Source organism: Phyllostomus discolor, chromosome 1, assembly GCF_004126475.2.
Source record: "Phyllostomus discolor isolate MPI-MPIP mPhyDis1 chromosome 1, mPhyDis1.pri.v3, whole genome shotgun sequence".
NCBI classification, from domain to species: Eukaryota; Metazoa; Chordata; class Mammalia; order Chiroptera; family Phyllostomidae; genus Phyllostomus; species Phyllostomus discolor.
This window is the reverse complement of record NC_040903.2, coordinates 161519199-161532440: the sequence shown is the minus strand read 5'-3', so window position 1 is coordinate 161532440 and position 13242 is coordinate 161519199. Positions and strand designations below refer to the sequence as shown.

Sequence of the window (13242 nt, the reverse complement as noted above, 5' to 3'; positions counted from 1 at the left end):
TTTAAATGATAAAAAAAGAGTATGTCTCAGATTTTTCTAAAGGAATAGATAAAACTTAATCAGTCCTCAATATTTTCAATATTATTTTCTCAACAAAGCTATGTGTAATGGTGAGTTTGAATTTATACTCCTTAAGAAATAATATCAATAATAATATTGGCTAACAACATTTATGATGTGCCTTGCACTATGATTTATGGGTATGACTTCATTTTTATCCATTTAATAAGTATGTAAGGTAATTATTGTCATCTCCAAACTATATTTAAAGAACTGAAGCTTACAGAAATTAATTTGCCCAAGGTCTTTTTGTCTACAAATCGCAGAGCTGGCATTTAAATATGTGTCCATCTGACTCAAGGCCTACATGCTTAACTAATACACTACTGTTATTTACTAATGCAGATTAAGTTCACGTGTGTGTCCTTTAAACTATTGATCCAGTTGGAGTTAGTCCACTCTTCTAGTGAATAGGACAGGAGAAGACCTGGCCTGGATGAGGACCCTCCCAAACTCTGAGTGGAATTGTCTTAAGAGGCCACTGCAGGGAGGGCTTAAATACTTTCAGAGAAAATTTTAGAGGAAAATCAAAGTGTCAGTATCCCCCACTACTGGTGAGACATCTGCCATGAGTATAGCTGTGATATTTTTCAATGGAAAACAGAAGCCACAGTTCAAAAAATAGAATAATATTTACAGAATACTATATATAAACTATTGGCCCAATAAAAGAAATCTTATCAAAATGTAGAGGACATAAAAACACAGCAACACAATAAAATGGTTTTTTAAAATATTAACACTTAATATGCATTACTGTCTTATTTTTTTAAATCTTGGATCTAAAACCTAAACTATTAGCCATAGAAGAACATTTAAAAGCTGTCACCAAGCTGCCCTGGCCGGTGTGGCTCAGTTGGTTGGAGTGTCACCTGGTAGATTGAAAGGTTGCAGATTCTGTACCCCATCAGGGCATAGGCCAAGTTGTGAGTTTGATCACCATCGGGGTGTGTATTAGAAAGCAGGCCATCCATGCTTCTCTCTCTCTCTCATATCTCTCTCTCTCTCTCTCTCTCTCTCCTCCCTTTCCCCTCTCTCCAAAAACAATGAAGAAATGTCCTTAGGTGAGGACAAAAATTAATTAATTAATAAAATAAAAACATAAGCTGTCACAGGGGAGGAGGGTTGAGGGGCTGGGTGAAAAAAGCAAAGGGAATAAGTGAAAAAAAAACCTCATAGACACAGAACAGTATGGTGATTACCAGAGGGAAAGGAGGGTGGGGGCAGGTAAAAAGGGTAGAGGTGGGGCGGGTAAGTGGTGACAGGATGTATTATAGAACTGTACACTTGAAAGTGCTATAATTTTATTAACCAAAGTCACCCCAATAAATGTAATAAAAATTTAAAATAAATAAAAGTTTCTTTATACCATAGTTTCCTTATACTTTGAGTGATAGAATGAACACAAGGCCAATCTGGAAAATATGATTAAGTAATTCAGTATTGAGAAACAAACAAAAAAATCAATTCTTGGCAATTCCCAATTGATCTACAACTGCAAGGACTCCTGTGTTCTTGTGGCACTTCTCTTTTTCCTCAGCTGTGGCACTACTGTACTGCATCACAATTATATGAGAATATGCCTTGGAGAAGCCCTGTCTTCTCCACCTTTGTATCCCAGGCATCAAACATGTAACTGAAACTCAGTAGACACTAGTGAATTGAATAAATATGGGTAAGATGAATGATAATTTTAACATATAGCAGAATTTCCTAAACTACCCTTAAGAAAATTTATAAGTTGATACAAATGTCTTAATCAAAACCCTTTTGGTTATGACAGAAATCTACTCAAAATAGTCCATTACAATAGAATGTTAAAATGAGACTCTGTCTTTGTTCCTTCTGAGGTCTTAAAAACTGGTGACATCAGTAGGTTTTTCCTAAAGAGAGATTGTAGACCACTTCGTAGGCCATTAGACTACTTCCACCCTAATAAAAATCAGTGAGAGGGAATTTTGAACAATCAAGATAATTCCCTAGGAAAAAGTCTTGGGGCACTCCTCCCATCCAGCACAGTGAGGGCAAGGCTGGAAAGTTAGAGACCAAGAAACAGAGACTGCTGCTCTCTATTCCAAGCCAAGTGTCCCCTGGATTTGGTGAGAGTATACTGGTAGGGAAGACTGTGGCCCACCATTAGCACATGAGATAACATATGAATCTCTACAATACTGTGCATCATCATACTTTTTGTTTTATTTTTAAATTTAAAAAGAATGTGTCAGTGGTGTTATAATCATTTTGGTTACTGGTGAAATTGAAATATTTTTCAAAAGACTGTGTTAATTTTATTGTTTTATGACGTACCTCTTATATCCTTTACACAGTTTTGTACTGGGATTTTTATTTCTTCTATTATTATTGTATTATAAATAGTTTTCCACCCTGGCTGGTGTGGCTCAGTGGATTGAGCATGGGCCTGCAAACCAAATGGTTACCGGTTCAGTTCCCAGTCAGGGCACATGCCTGGGTTTCGGGCCAGGTCCCCAGTGGAGGGTGTGGGGGACATTTAATATGGACATTTTAAAAATAATAAATTTTTGCAATACATAAACCTGAAATATCTTTCTATTTATTTGTGTCATCTTCAATTTCTTTATTCAGTGTTTTACAGTTTTTAGCCTACAGATCTTTCACCTATGTGGTTAAATTTATTCCTAAGTATTTTATTCTTCTGATGCTATCATGTGATCATTTTCTTGATTTTTCCCTTAAATATTGTTGGTCATGTAAAAAAGACAACTGATTTTTTAAAAAGATTTTATTTATTCTTACAGAGAAGGGAAAGGAGGGAGAAAGAGGGTGAGAGATATATCGATGTGAGAAAAAAACATTAATCAGTTGCCTCTGTGTCCTGACTAGGGACAGAACCAGCAACCCAGGCACATGCCCTGACCAGGAATCAAACTGGCAACCTTTCACTTTATGGGGCAATGCCCAGCCAACTGAGCCACACCGGTCAGGGCTAACACAACCAATTTTTTATGCTGATTTTTTGTCTTGCAACTTTCCCAAATTCATTCCATTCTAACAGTTTTTTCAATGGTGTCTTCAGGATTTTCTTGATATAAAATTATGTCACTTGTAGAAAGAAATAATTTCACTTCTTTCTTTCTAATTTTGATGACTTTTATTTCTTTTTCTTATCTGATTGCTCTTGCTAATACTTCCAGTACTATGTTGATAGAAGTGAAAATAGTGGATATCCTTGCATTGTACTTGATTTTAGAGGAAAAGCTTTCAGTGTTTCTTCATTGACTATGATGTTAGCTATGGGTTTTTCACAAACAACCTTTATTTTGTTGAGGACATTTCCTTCTATACCTATTTTACTAAGAGTTTTTATTATGAATGAATGTTGAACTTTGTCAAATGCTTTTTCTGCATCTGTTGAGAAAAATCATCTGGCTTTTATTTTTGAATCTGTTGATGTAGTGTATCACATTGATTGATTTTCATATGTTAAATCAACCTTGTATCCCAGAGGTAAATCACACTTGGTCATGGTGAATAATCTTTTTACTGGGTTTTTATTTTGATTTACTTTGAGAGCAAATTGACTTACAGTTTTCCTGTGTTGTCTTTTCCGGATTTGGTATCAAGGTGATGCTGGCCTCATAAAATGAGTTCGGAAAAGTTACTCTGCTTCTGTTTTTTTTTTGTAAAAGTTTTTAAAGGATTTAATTAAACAATTGATTCAGCATTAATTGTTTGGTAGAATTCAGCCACAACACCATCTGGTTCTGGGCTTTTCTTTGCTGGGAGATTTTTTATTACCACTTCAACTTCCTTACCTCTTACTTGTCTGTTCAGGCTATCTTTTTCTTTGTGGTTTAATCTTCATAGATTGTAAGTTTCTAGCAACTTATGCATTTTTTCCTAGGTTATTTCATTTGTTCACATATAATTGTTCATAGAAGTCTTATGATCCTTTGTATTTCTGTCATATCAGTTGTAACATCTCCTTTTTTATTTCTGATTTTGAGTCCTCCCTCTTTTTTTTATGGTGAATCTAGCTAAGGTTTGTCTATTTTATTTATTTTTTAATAAACCAACTTTAGTTTCATTGATCTTTTCTATTGTATTTTTAATATCTACTTCATTTATTTTTGCTCTAATCAGAGCAGTATGTTCTAAATTTTGTTTCAGAACTCATTTAGTGGTTGATTTTATTAATGTTTTCCATTCTACAGGAAAGACTTAACATGGGTACTGTTTTCTTCAACAACACCTTTATTTAACCCAAGCTTGAAAGCCTGTTTTACAACATATTTGTAGTATTTGGTGATACAGAACCTTAGTTCATAAATACACCATTTCATTACTTCAGATGCTTGGGCTTATCTTTCATACAAAAACCATAGAAATGCTTAAAAATTAATCATTCATGTCTTAGGTCTATAATTTGTCTGAGCAATGATTTAGTTCTTGAAGACACAGATGTAATTCATAGCAAATGTGGTAGAAAAAAAAGTAACCTCCAAAAAATGCCAGGACAAATTCCCAAATCAAGTGATATGAAAGTAAGATTTTTATTGTGGGTACAGTTGACATGAAGTAAAGGTTCTTTTATTATTAATATTATGTTTGTTCATAGAAACTAAAAATTAAGTAATATTACCCTAAATATCTATTTAAGAATGACTCAAAATTGAGGAAGTTTTGTTTTTAATTATTCCTCCTAATGATAATGGAGGTTTCAATTTTTATTAGTTTCAATTTTCATCTTTTCAGTGTTTCTTTATACAAATGAAGGCAAATGCAATATTCTTATTTTCTCTTTTTATACTTAAGTACCATACTGTATACAATGAATTAAATAATATACTCTATACACTGTTCTGCACCTTACTTTTATTACTTAATGAGAAGACCTTTAGATCTCTTTACATCAGTGTGGGGATTTTCCTCATTGCTTTTTCCAACTGCATGGTATTCCTTCAAACAGGAATGTTTTAGTTTATTCAACCACAACTTAACTGCTAAATATGTGAGTTGTTTATAATCTCTAAATTTTCAAATTATGCCACAAATCAATAAACTCATACATATGTTTTTTCATACTTACGTAGGAAGTTGTGTAGGATGTATTCTCAGGAGAGAAATTGCTGGATCAAAGGGAAAATATGTATTTTTGGTAGATAACTGTTGACTCCTCTTCATGTGGGGTTATATGCTTTTGAGCAAGTTTTAAAGAAAATAAATTATATTATTTACTACCTTTCTTGCCAATTCTAGCTCCAACTAAATCTAATCTTGGTCCCACTCAAAATTTTAAAATCCAGATACCTTGCTAACCAATTTTTAATCTCTGCCAGAGACAGATCCCCACTTGTCTCTAATATGTGAGGTAATATTTAATATATTTTAATGTCTAATGTCAAAAGTCAATCCAAGTGACTTTCTTCAACTCCTCAGAGGTTTCTCATCAGCATCACAACCTCTAGATCTAATTAGTCTACCTGGTAACTAATGATAATAGTCAGTGCCAGAATCTAGCATAAAACTCTTAGATCATCTGTTTTGTCTGTTCCATGTTAAGGTATCTTAATAACTAGCTTTTGGGCTGATTGACACAGTTTATTAAATCATAGTTTTTCTTTCCTTTAAGACATGACAATAGGGAGGGCTGGAGGGTATGGGGGTAAAAGGCAGAAAACTGTACTTGAACAACAATTAAAATAAAAAAATAAAAAAGACATGACAAGACTCCCTCAGTACCCTCCTGTGTGTTCATGCTAGTTGCCAGGAAAAATTACCAGCTATGGGTGTGTTGTCGGTATGTGGAGAAGGTGGACCTAAACATACAGAGGGATACACCTTCTATTGCATTTTACTAGAGGGTCATGGAAAGAGCTCTGGACTTAGAGGCAAAATTCCTAGGCCTGTGTCCTCTCCATGTACTCTTAATAAGTAGTAGCTTAGAGCAAGTCATGAGAAAGTGAGATGGAATATTCATTTCCTCTGACAGGGCAAGCTATAACAATATCCTAAGCTTCTCTCATCCACCTTTCCTTCTCTCCATGTTTAGAATGAATTGCTAAGAGAAGGAAGAGGCATGTCTTTTTGTCAAAAAAAAAAACACATAATTTTAAACACTGTTCTACTCTGTTACAGATATAGACTTCAATATGATGAAAATTTTAAAGAGCCCAACAGCACATACAATGTCCATATCCAGGGAAGAATCAAGATTACCAAAACTAACAACAAAGGTTTGGAGTATAGTAATTATTTTTTAAGTTTTTACTTCTTTAATTTATAACATACTTAATTGAACAGCTTCATATAGGCAATGTTGACTATTTCCTACTTGATGTATATCTTAGAAAAATTTAATGATCAAAGTGATTTATTGGGAAATTAATCTTAATATTAAAAGTCTCTTTTTTTCTAAAAAAATTCTTATCTCTAATGAGGAAAAAATGCGTAGCATTTGTCTTTTCTCACACTTCTGGCACTACTTGTCCTTGGGTGGCATACAAACATGACTCTGATCTCGATAAACATCAAAGTTGCCAGGAAATCTTCAAAGGAGTTTGCAGTCATGGTTGACCTGTCCGCACCTCTTAAGCCATGGTCCTGGAGTAACTGACTACATGTAGAAAACGTTATTCTTAAGTCTTTAACGCTATGTTTCTCCACTTTCCTGAAGGTGCCTTGGGTTGCTTTAGCCAAGATTCAATGAGGTTATTAGCTTGAAATTCTGAGTTTGATCTCTTAACTTGTGAGACAATTAGATTTTAAATCTATTGAAGTCTTTATTGCTAAAATTTTGTCTGAATTTTCTAGTCAAGCCTGGCCATTATTTTAAATTTTACATTATGTCTATATAAAAACCACTTTCTGAAAGTGAGTACTGACACATTTCCTGGTCTCTAATAATCCAGGTAGTTACTCTCTCTTCCAACTTTCACAGTGCTGCCCAGGATGATTTGTAAGTACCGGGGACTGGAATTGGTGACCTCTAGGCATCAATTTGGGATCCATGGCAATATCACACCTTTTTTGGTTGGGGGGTGAGGGTGGTCGTTGCTAGATTTAGAAAACAAAGAAATGTAATAGAAATAGTATATCTCATCTTCAGCAAGCACTAAAAATGGTATTTTATACCTTACTTACAAGTTGGAGAAATATGAACAGATGGATTTGTAACTGACTGGACAAGCTTTTCCAGATGACACTATTAAAGATTGAAAGCAATGCAGATACATCTTTGGTAGTACACCACAGTGTTGCATGATTGGCCCTGTTCCATGCAGACTACATTATCAATAGTTTAGATAAAAATGTGGTTGCCATTTTTATTAGAAATGTAGAAGTCATAAGCTTGGAAGAACTATTAATACATCAGATGACCAAAAGTTCATGACAGTCTAGAGTAAAAGGCCTGATCTTAGAAAATAGACTCTTATTGTAGGAAAAGTATAGAAGTCCAAAATTATAACTGCACAGAAGCAGTATAATAAAGCCTTGGTTAGGAGCATCTGAAAAGATTTGGAGATTATATTTAACAGTAACATGTGTGTGCGTCAACATTAGAATGTTGTTGACTCTAAAATCTACTATATTCTTAGCTATTTAAATAGACATGTGGGCTCTACTCTGCTGATTTGACAATCTCCGTGTGTTCATTTTGGGGAACTGCATTGTAAAAGGGCATAGACAATCAGAAGTGTTCTGAACTGAATACGACCAGAATGATGAAGGACTCTGAAACCATATTGTTTGAGCAATGGTCAAAATACTTAGAGACATTTTGACTGGAAAAGAAAAAACCATGGAGACCTTATCAACTGTTTTCAAATATGTATAAGCTACTGTAGCAAAGCAGGATTAGACTTTTCCTGTGGGGCTCAAAAAGTTTTTTACCAAGACATTTGTTATGTTTACTAATAAGCGAAAGCTATAGGGGGACATTTTAGATCAACATAAAGAAGTTTTAAGCCCCAGGGTTGTCCAAATGCCAGATGAGTGCCTGTGGGTTTCCAGCACCCATAAGGGCACAGAGTTTGGTTTTGCAGTCATTATCAGCAATTAGTCATTAAAAAATTAACAGAAAAAGAATTTGGTGCCAAAACCATCCTGGGACTTTCTGGTTCACCCCTTGTGATCCTTTCAAAGTTTGTAGGATTCTCGGTTCTTCCAAATTAGTACCATGTTGTATTTTGACCATAAAAGACCTGTTTATAGAATCAAAGTTCTCTGACAATTTTCGGTCCTACTTTTGTGGGGTTGATGGAAGCAGGGGGACTTCTGGTTAGTTGCTTTGGCTATTTTGAATATTTCTAGCAAGAGTTCTTTGGGCAACATGGGACCTTCTCCTCTAAAGTATCTAAGAAAATAGCTAAGGCTCCACAAAACACTGGATTTACTTTTAATACCTAGTTCTACTCTTGCCCGCTTAAACTATGCTTAAAATATCAGAGATCTTCATAAAGGAAGAAGAAGCTGTGAAGTGTGGTTTTTTCTAAGTTGAAAACTGATAACTGCAGGGAAAAATAATAGGACTGTCTATTTGTAGTCTTTCAGTAAGATAGATTTTATCTTATAATACACAAGACAAAAGCCTGGAAAGGGATCATAAAATGATCTTTTGAGACAGACAAAATTTCCTTTTGGTCTAAATGGAGTTTGACCTGGTTTTGCATATAATTTAAAGATAAAGCTAGATAGAACCTGAGGTAAATTATCATGAAAGATTAAGATGAAGGAAATATCAGATATATTTACATCATGGAAAACACATCTGATATTGACATTTAGTTTTCACCATCAAAGAATTGTTTTTGATTACCATAGTACCACTTTTTTAAAAAATTCTGTAACAGCAATGAATGAATGGAGTTTCAAAGTGACCCTAAGTAAAGGAAACACAAGAGAATTTTATGCCTCAGTAAAAGCAAATGAGAATAAAATCTTATTTCACCACAGAAAATGGATTCAATAATAAATCTCTCATTTAGTATTACAAAAGTTGGGAGAAGATTTCACATATGAGTAGTTGCCATACTGACCATGTTTTCCACAAGAAGTCAATAATCGTTTCTTGGAGCAATTATACTTATGATTGTTGTTTCCCTTACATGGAATTCGTGGTCAACATTTTTTTTTCCATCAGCCCTTTGGTTGTGCTATCCAACTGCCTCTGACCTCCTTTGTTCAAATGAGAAGTCAGCTGCTAATCCTAGTAAGGTTTTCATATGTGTGGTTTTTCTCTTGCTGTATTTGAGATGTTTCTTTTTGTCTTTGTTTCAACACTCTGACTATGATATGTCTAGGTATGAATGTATCCTACTTGAAGGTAAGCTTCTTGGATATCTTTTTCATAATATTTGGGAAGTTTTAGTCATTATTTCTTCATGTATTTTACCAGCACTTTTTTCTAAACCTCTGTATTTTCTTCATTCTTTTTTATTTCTGTTCTTCAGACAGAATAATCTCTATTGACCTGTCTTCAAGCTTGCTGATAAAGCAAAGGTTAAGAGAGCTTTTCTACACATACTCATAGATTCATACATTAGTTTCTTTAATTAAGCAGATGCTTTGCAGAGTTTACTTTTATTTATTTTAATATACTAGATGATAATTTTATTTATAGTTATAATGTCATTACAATTTTTACAGGTCTTTAAAAATACACAAAATTAATAACTGACTTCATTTTCTTCTTCCCCTCACAGTCCCATTATAGTAGTATTGGTCCAGAGTTTAACCGTGTGCTCTTCAATTTTGGAGGTCAGAGTCCACTGATTTTATATTATCTTAAGATGCATCAGCTATCCGGAATTCCTCAAACCTCTAAACAAACCAAGGTTAAATTCACTGAAATATCACAAGAACCATATCCTTTTTTTTTAAGCTTTGCTTTAGTTCAAAACTTTTTGCTAAATGTCTCAATTAAGAAAAAAATAATGCATTTGTAACCAATGGTTTTATTTAGCATTTAATTACATTCAAAAACTTTTGTAGCATATTTGGTTAAATTATTTACTCTTTTAGATCTAAGGCTGTGATCTTGCATGTATGAAAAATAAACCAAACGTAAAACCTAGGAACCTTAAAAACTGGTATATTTAGCTCTGCAGTAAAGGACTGTCTTTGCAACTTTCTGTTCAGTGTTCAGTTTCAAAAATTTGTCAGAACCATGAGTAATGGGCTTCTAGGCTTCTCCAGAGAAGAGTTTCAAACATGTTTCAGCTGTGGAATCCTTTGTTCCAATCAAAATTTATCAAAAAACTTAATGTGTAAATACAAAATAAATGAAATTGGAGCTCTTTGGTTGCAGCAGGTGTGGGGGGCCCAGAGTGCTGTTTACACTCCTAGGTTCCCCCCATAATCCATGCTGGCCCAGGCCTCACTGGGGACTCAGATGAACCCCAGAGGGATCCAGTGCTGTCCTCTCCAAAGTGGAGCATGCACAGCCCTGGGTAGAGAAAAAAAAAACATCAGGACTCTTATTTACATGTATTTCTATCTTAAAAAACAAAAAGAGGAGTTGTACTTTCCTAATATTTAGTGAACAAACACCCTTACCCAGCCGATATTTCAGTCTGCACTCGACTACATTGAGGGATGATGATGGCATCTTTGCTTTCATGTTGTTTTATGAGAACCACAACATGGTGCTGATTTCTTTTTTTTAATATATTTTATTGATTACGCTGTTACAGTTGTCCCATTTTTTTCTCCCCTTTATTTTCCTCCGTCCTGTACCCCTCTCCCACCATCATTCCCCTGCCCAATAAGTTTATGTCCATGGGTTATACATATAAGTTCTTTGGCTTCTCCATTTCCTATACCATTCTTAACCTCCCCCTGTCTATTTTGCACCTACCATTTATGCTTCTTATTCCCTGTACCTTTTCCCCCATTCTCCCCCCTCCCCCACCCCGCTGATAACCCTCCATGTGATCTCCATTTCTGAGAATCTGTTCCTGTTCTAGTTGTTTGCTTAGTTCATTTTTGGTTTTGGTTTTGCATTTTTAGGTTAAGCTGTTGATAGTTGTGAATTTATTATCATTTTACTGTTTGTATTTTTATTTTCTTCTCTTTCTAAGATAAGTCGCTTTAACATTTCATATAAGGGCTTGTTGATGATGAACTCTTTTAATTTGACCTTATCTGGAAAACACTTTATCTGTCCTTCCATTCTAAATAATAGCTTTGCTAGATAGAGTAATCTTGGATGTGGGTCTTGCATTTCATGACTTGGAATACTTCTTTTCAGCCCCTTCTTGCCTGCAAGACTTCTTTTGAGAAATCCGTTTATAGTCTTATGGGAACTCCTTTGTAAGTAATTGTCTCCTTTTCTCTTGCTGCTTTTAAGATTCTCTCCTTATCTTTAATCTTGGGTAATGTAATTATGATGTGCCTTAGTGTGTGCTTACCTGGGTCCAACTTCTTTGGGACTCTCTGAGCTTCCTAGATTTCCTGGAAGTCTATTTCCTTTGCCAGATTGGGGAAGTTCTTCTTCATTATGTTTTCAAATAAGTTTTCCGTTTTTTGCTCTTTCTCTTCTCCTTCTGGTACCCTGATGATTCAGAGTTGGAATATTTACAGTTGTCCTGAAGGTTCCTAAGCCTCTCCTCATTTTTTTGAATTCTCGTTTCTTCATTCTGCTCTGGTTTAATGTTTATTTATTCCTTCTGCTCCAAACCATTTATTTGATTCCTGGTTTCCTTCCCATCACTGTTGGTTCCCTGTACATTTTCCTTAATTCACTTTTCATAGTCTTCACTTTTTCCTATATTTTGTGACCATACTCAACCATTCCTGTGAGCATCCTGATTACCAGTGTTTCGAACTCTCCATCTGTTAGGTTGGCTATCTCTTCATTGCTTAGCTGTATTTTTCTGGAACTTTGATCTGTTCTTTCATTTGGGCCATTTTTTTTGGTCTCAATGCACCTGTTACATAGTAAGGGATGGAGCCTTTGGTATTCACCAGGGCTGGGCAACCCATGTTGCTGTGTTGTGGCACTATATGTGAGGGATGGGTCTGATAGGGAACAGTGCCACTTGCTCTGCTCTCAGCTGGCTTTCAGCCACTTCCCCTGCTACCCACAAGCAAATTGGGTCTTTCTGGTTCTGATTACTGGGTGCATGGGTTTGTGTACATTTTAGGACCCTGTGGGTCTCTCCAAGGAACTCTCTTATGAGACTGGGAGTTTCTCCTGCCACCTCAACCCCCACAGATTTCAGTCAGAGGTTTTGAGGCTTTATTTCCCTAAACTGCAATCCTGGTTTGCACAGTCTGTCTCTCTCCCCAGTTGTTCCTCCCAGTTTATCCATATACAAATGTGGGACCACCCAGTCTTCCAGCCACCACCCTGCTGGTCCCCTAGCCGTCGCCTTGCTGTGAGTCCTCTCTGCCCAGCTGCCTGTCTCTGCTCCCCACTACCAGTCTGGATGAATGTTTCTTCTTTAACTCCTTGATTGTCAGACTTCCATACAATTCAATTTTCTGGCAGTTCTGGTTGTTTTTTCTTTTAAAATTTGTTATTGTCCTTCTTTTGGATGTGCGAGGAGGCAAAGTGTATCTACCTATGCCTCCATCTTGGCCAGAAGTCCCACAGTGCTGTTTTCTTTGGGGGATTAAGCAGATTTTTAGATTATATCATCTAGCTTTAACTAAATTACCAACTCACTAGCGGAGCAATAGCTTTAAAAGATTTCTGAAAATAACTATGGATTGATGATCATATTTATGATGCAAGAATAAATTTTTTAAAAATGGCAAACAATATTTCTCCTACTCCTTGAAGGAGCTTATTTTCAGCCACACTAAGAGATAAAATCAGTGGTGACCCATTCAGTTCTGCCAAGATGTAGGCCACAAATACAAAAATAAAAATATTCAAAAAAGACTATCTGCAGTACGGATATACATCATTTTACAAACAATGAACCTAGCACTAAGTGTATGTCATACTTCTCAATATTGTCAAATGATAGTATGCCAGTTTAATTTGCAAGGCATTTGTAAACCAACTGTCTAGACATCCTTACAAATCTCTACAATTTGAGGACTAAAGGTTTAGTGCACCATTAACAAATGTTAAATTTTATTTTAAAAAATATTTCATCTCACTGTTTTTTATTTGTATACTGCATAAGTTTATAATGCGCAGACTATATTAGTACAGATTGATGTGTCTATAATTTATAATTTTAACATCAC

The 13242-nt window shown here is 35.2% G+C and overlaps 1 protein-coding gene across 1 annotated transcript in view; it reads left to right on the top strand.

Moving 5' to 3' along the window:
• FAM227B (family with sequence similarity 227 member B) overlaps positions 1–13242 on the top strand; it is a 207325-nt gene that overhangs the window by 167628 nt on the left and 26455 nt on the right. Inside the window, exons 12-13 of the mRNA XM_036033361.1 lie at positions 6178–6275; positions 9744–9906. Coding sequence (XP_035889254.1) covers positions 6178–6275; positions 9744–9906 — 261 coding nt within the window. The remainder of the gene's footprint in view (positions 1–6177; positions 6276–9743; positions 9907–13242) is intronic.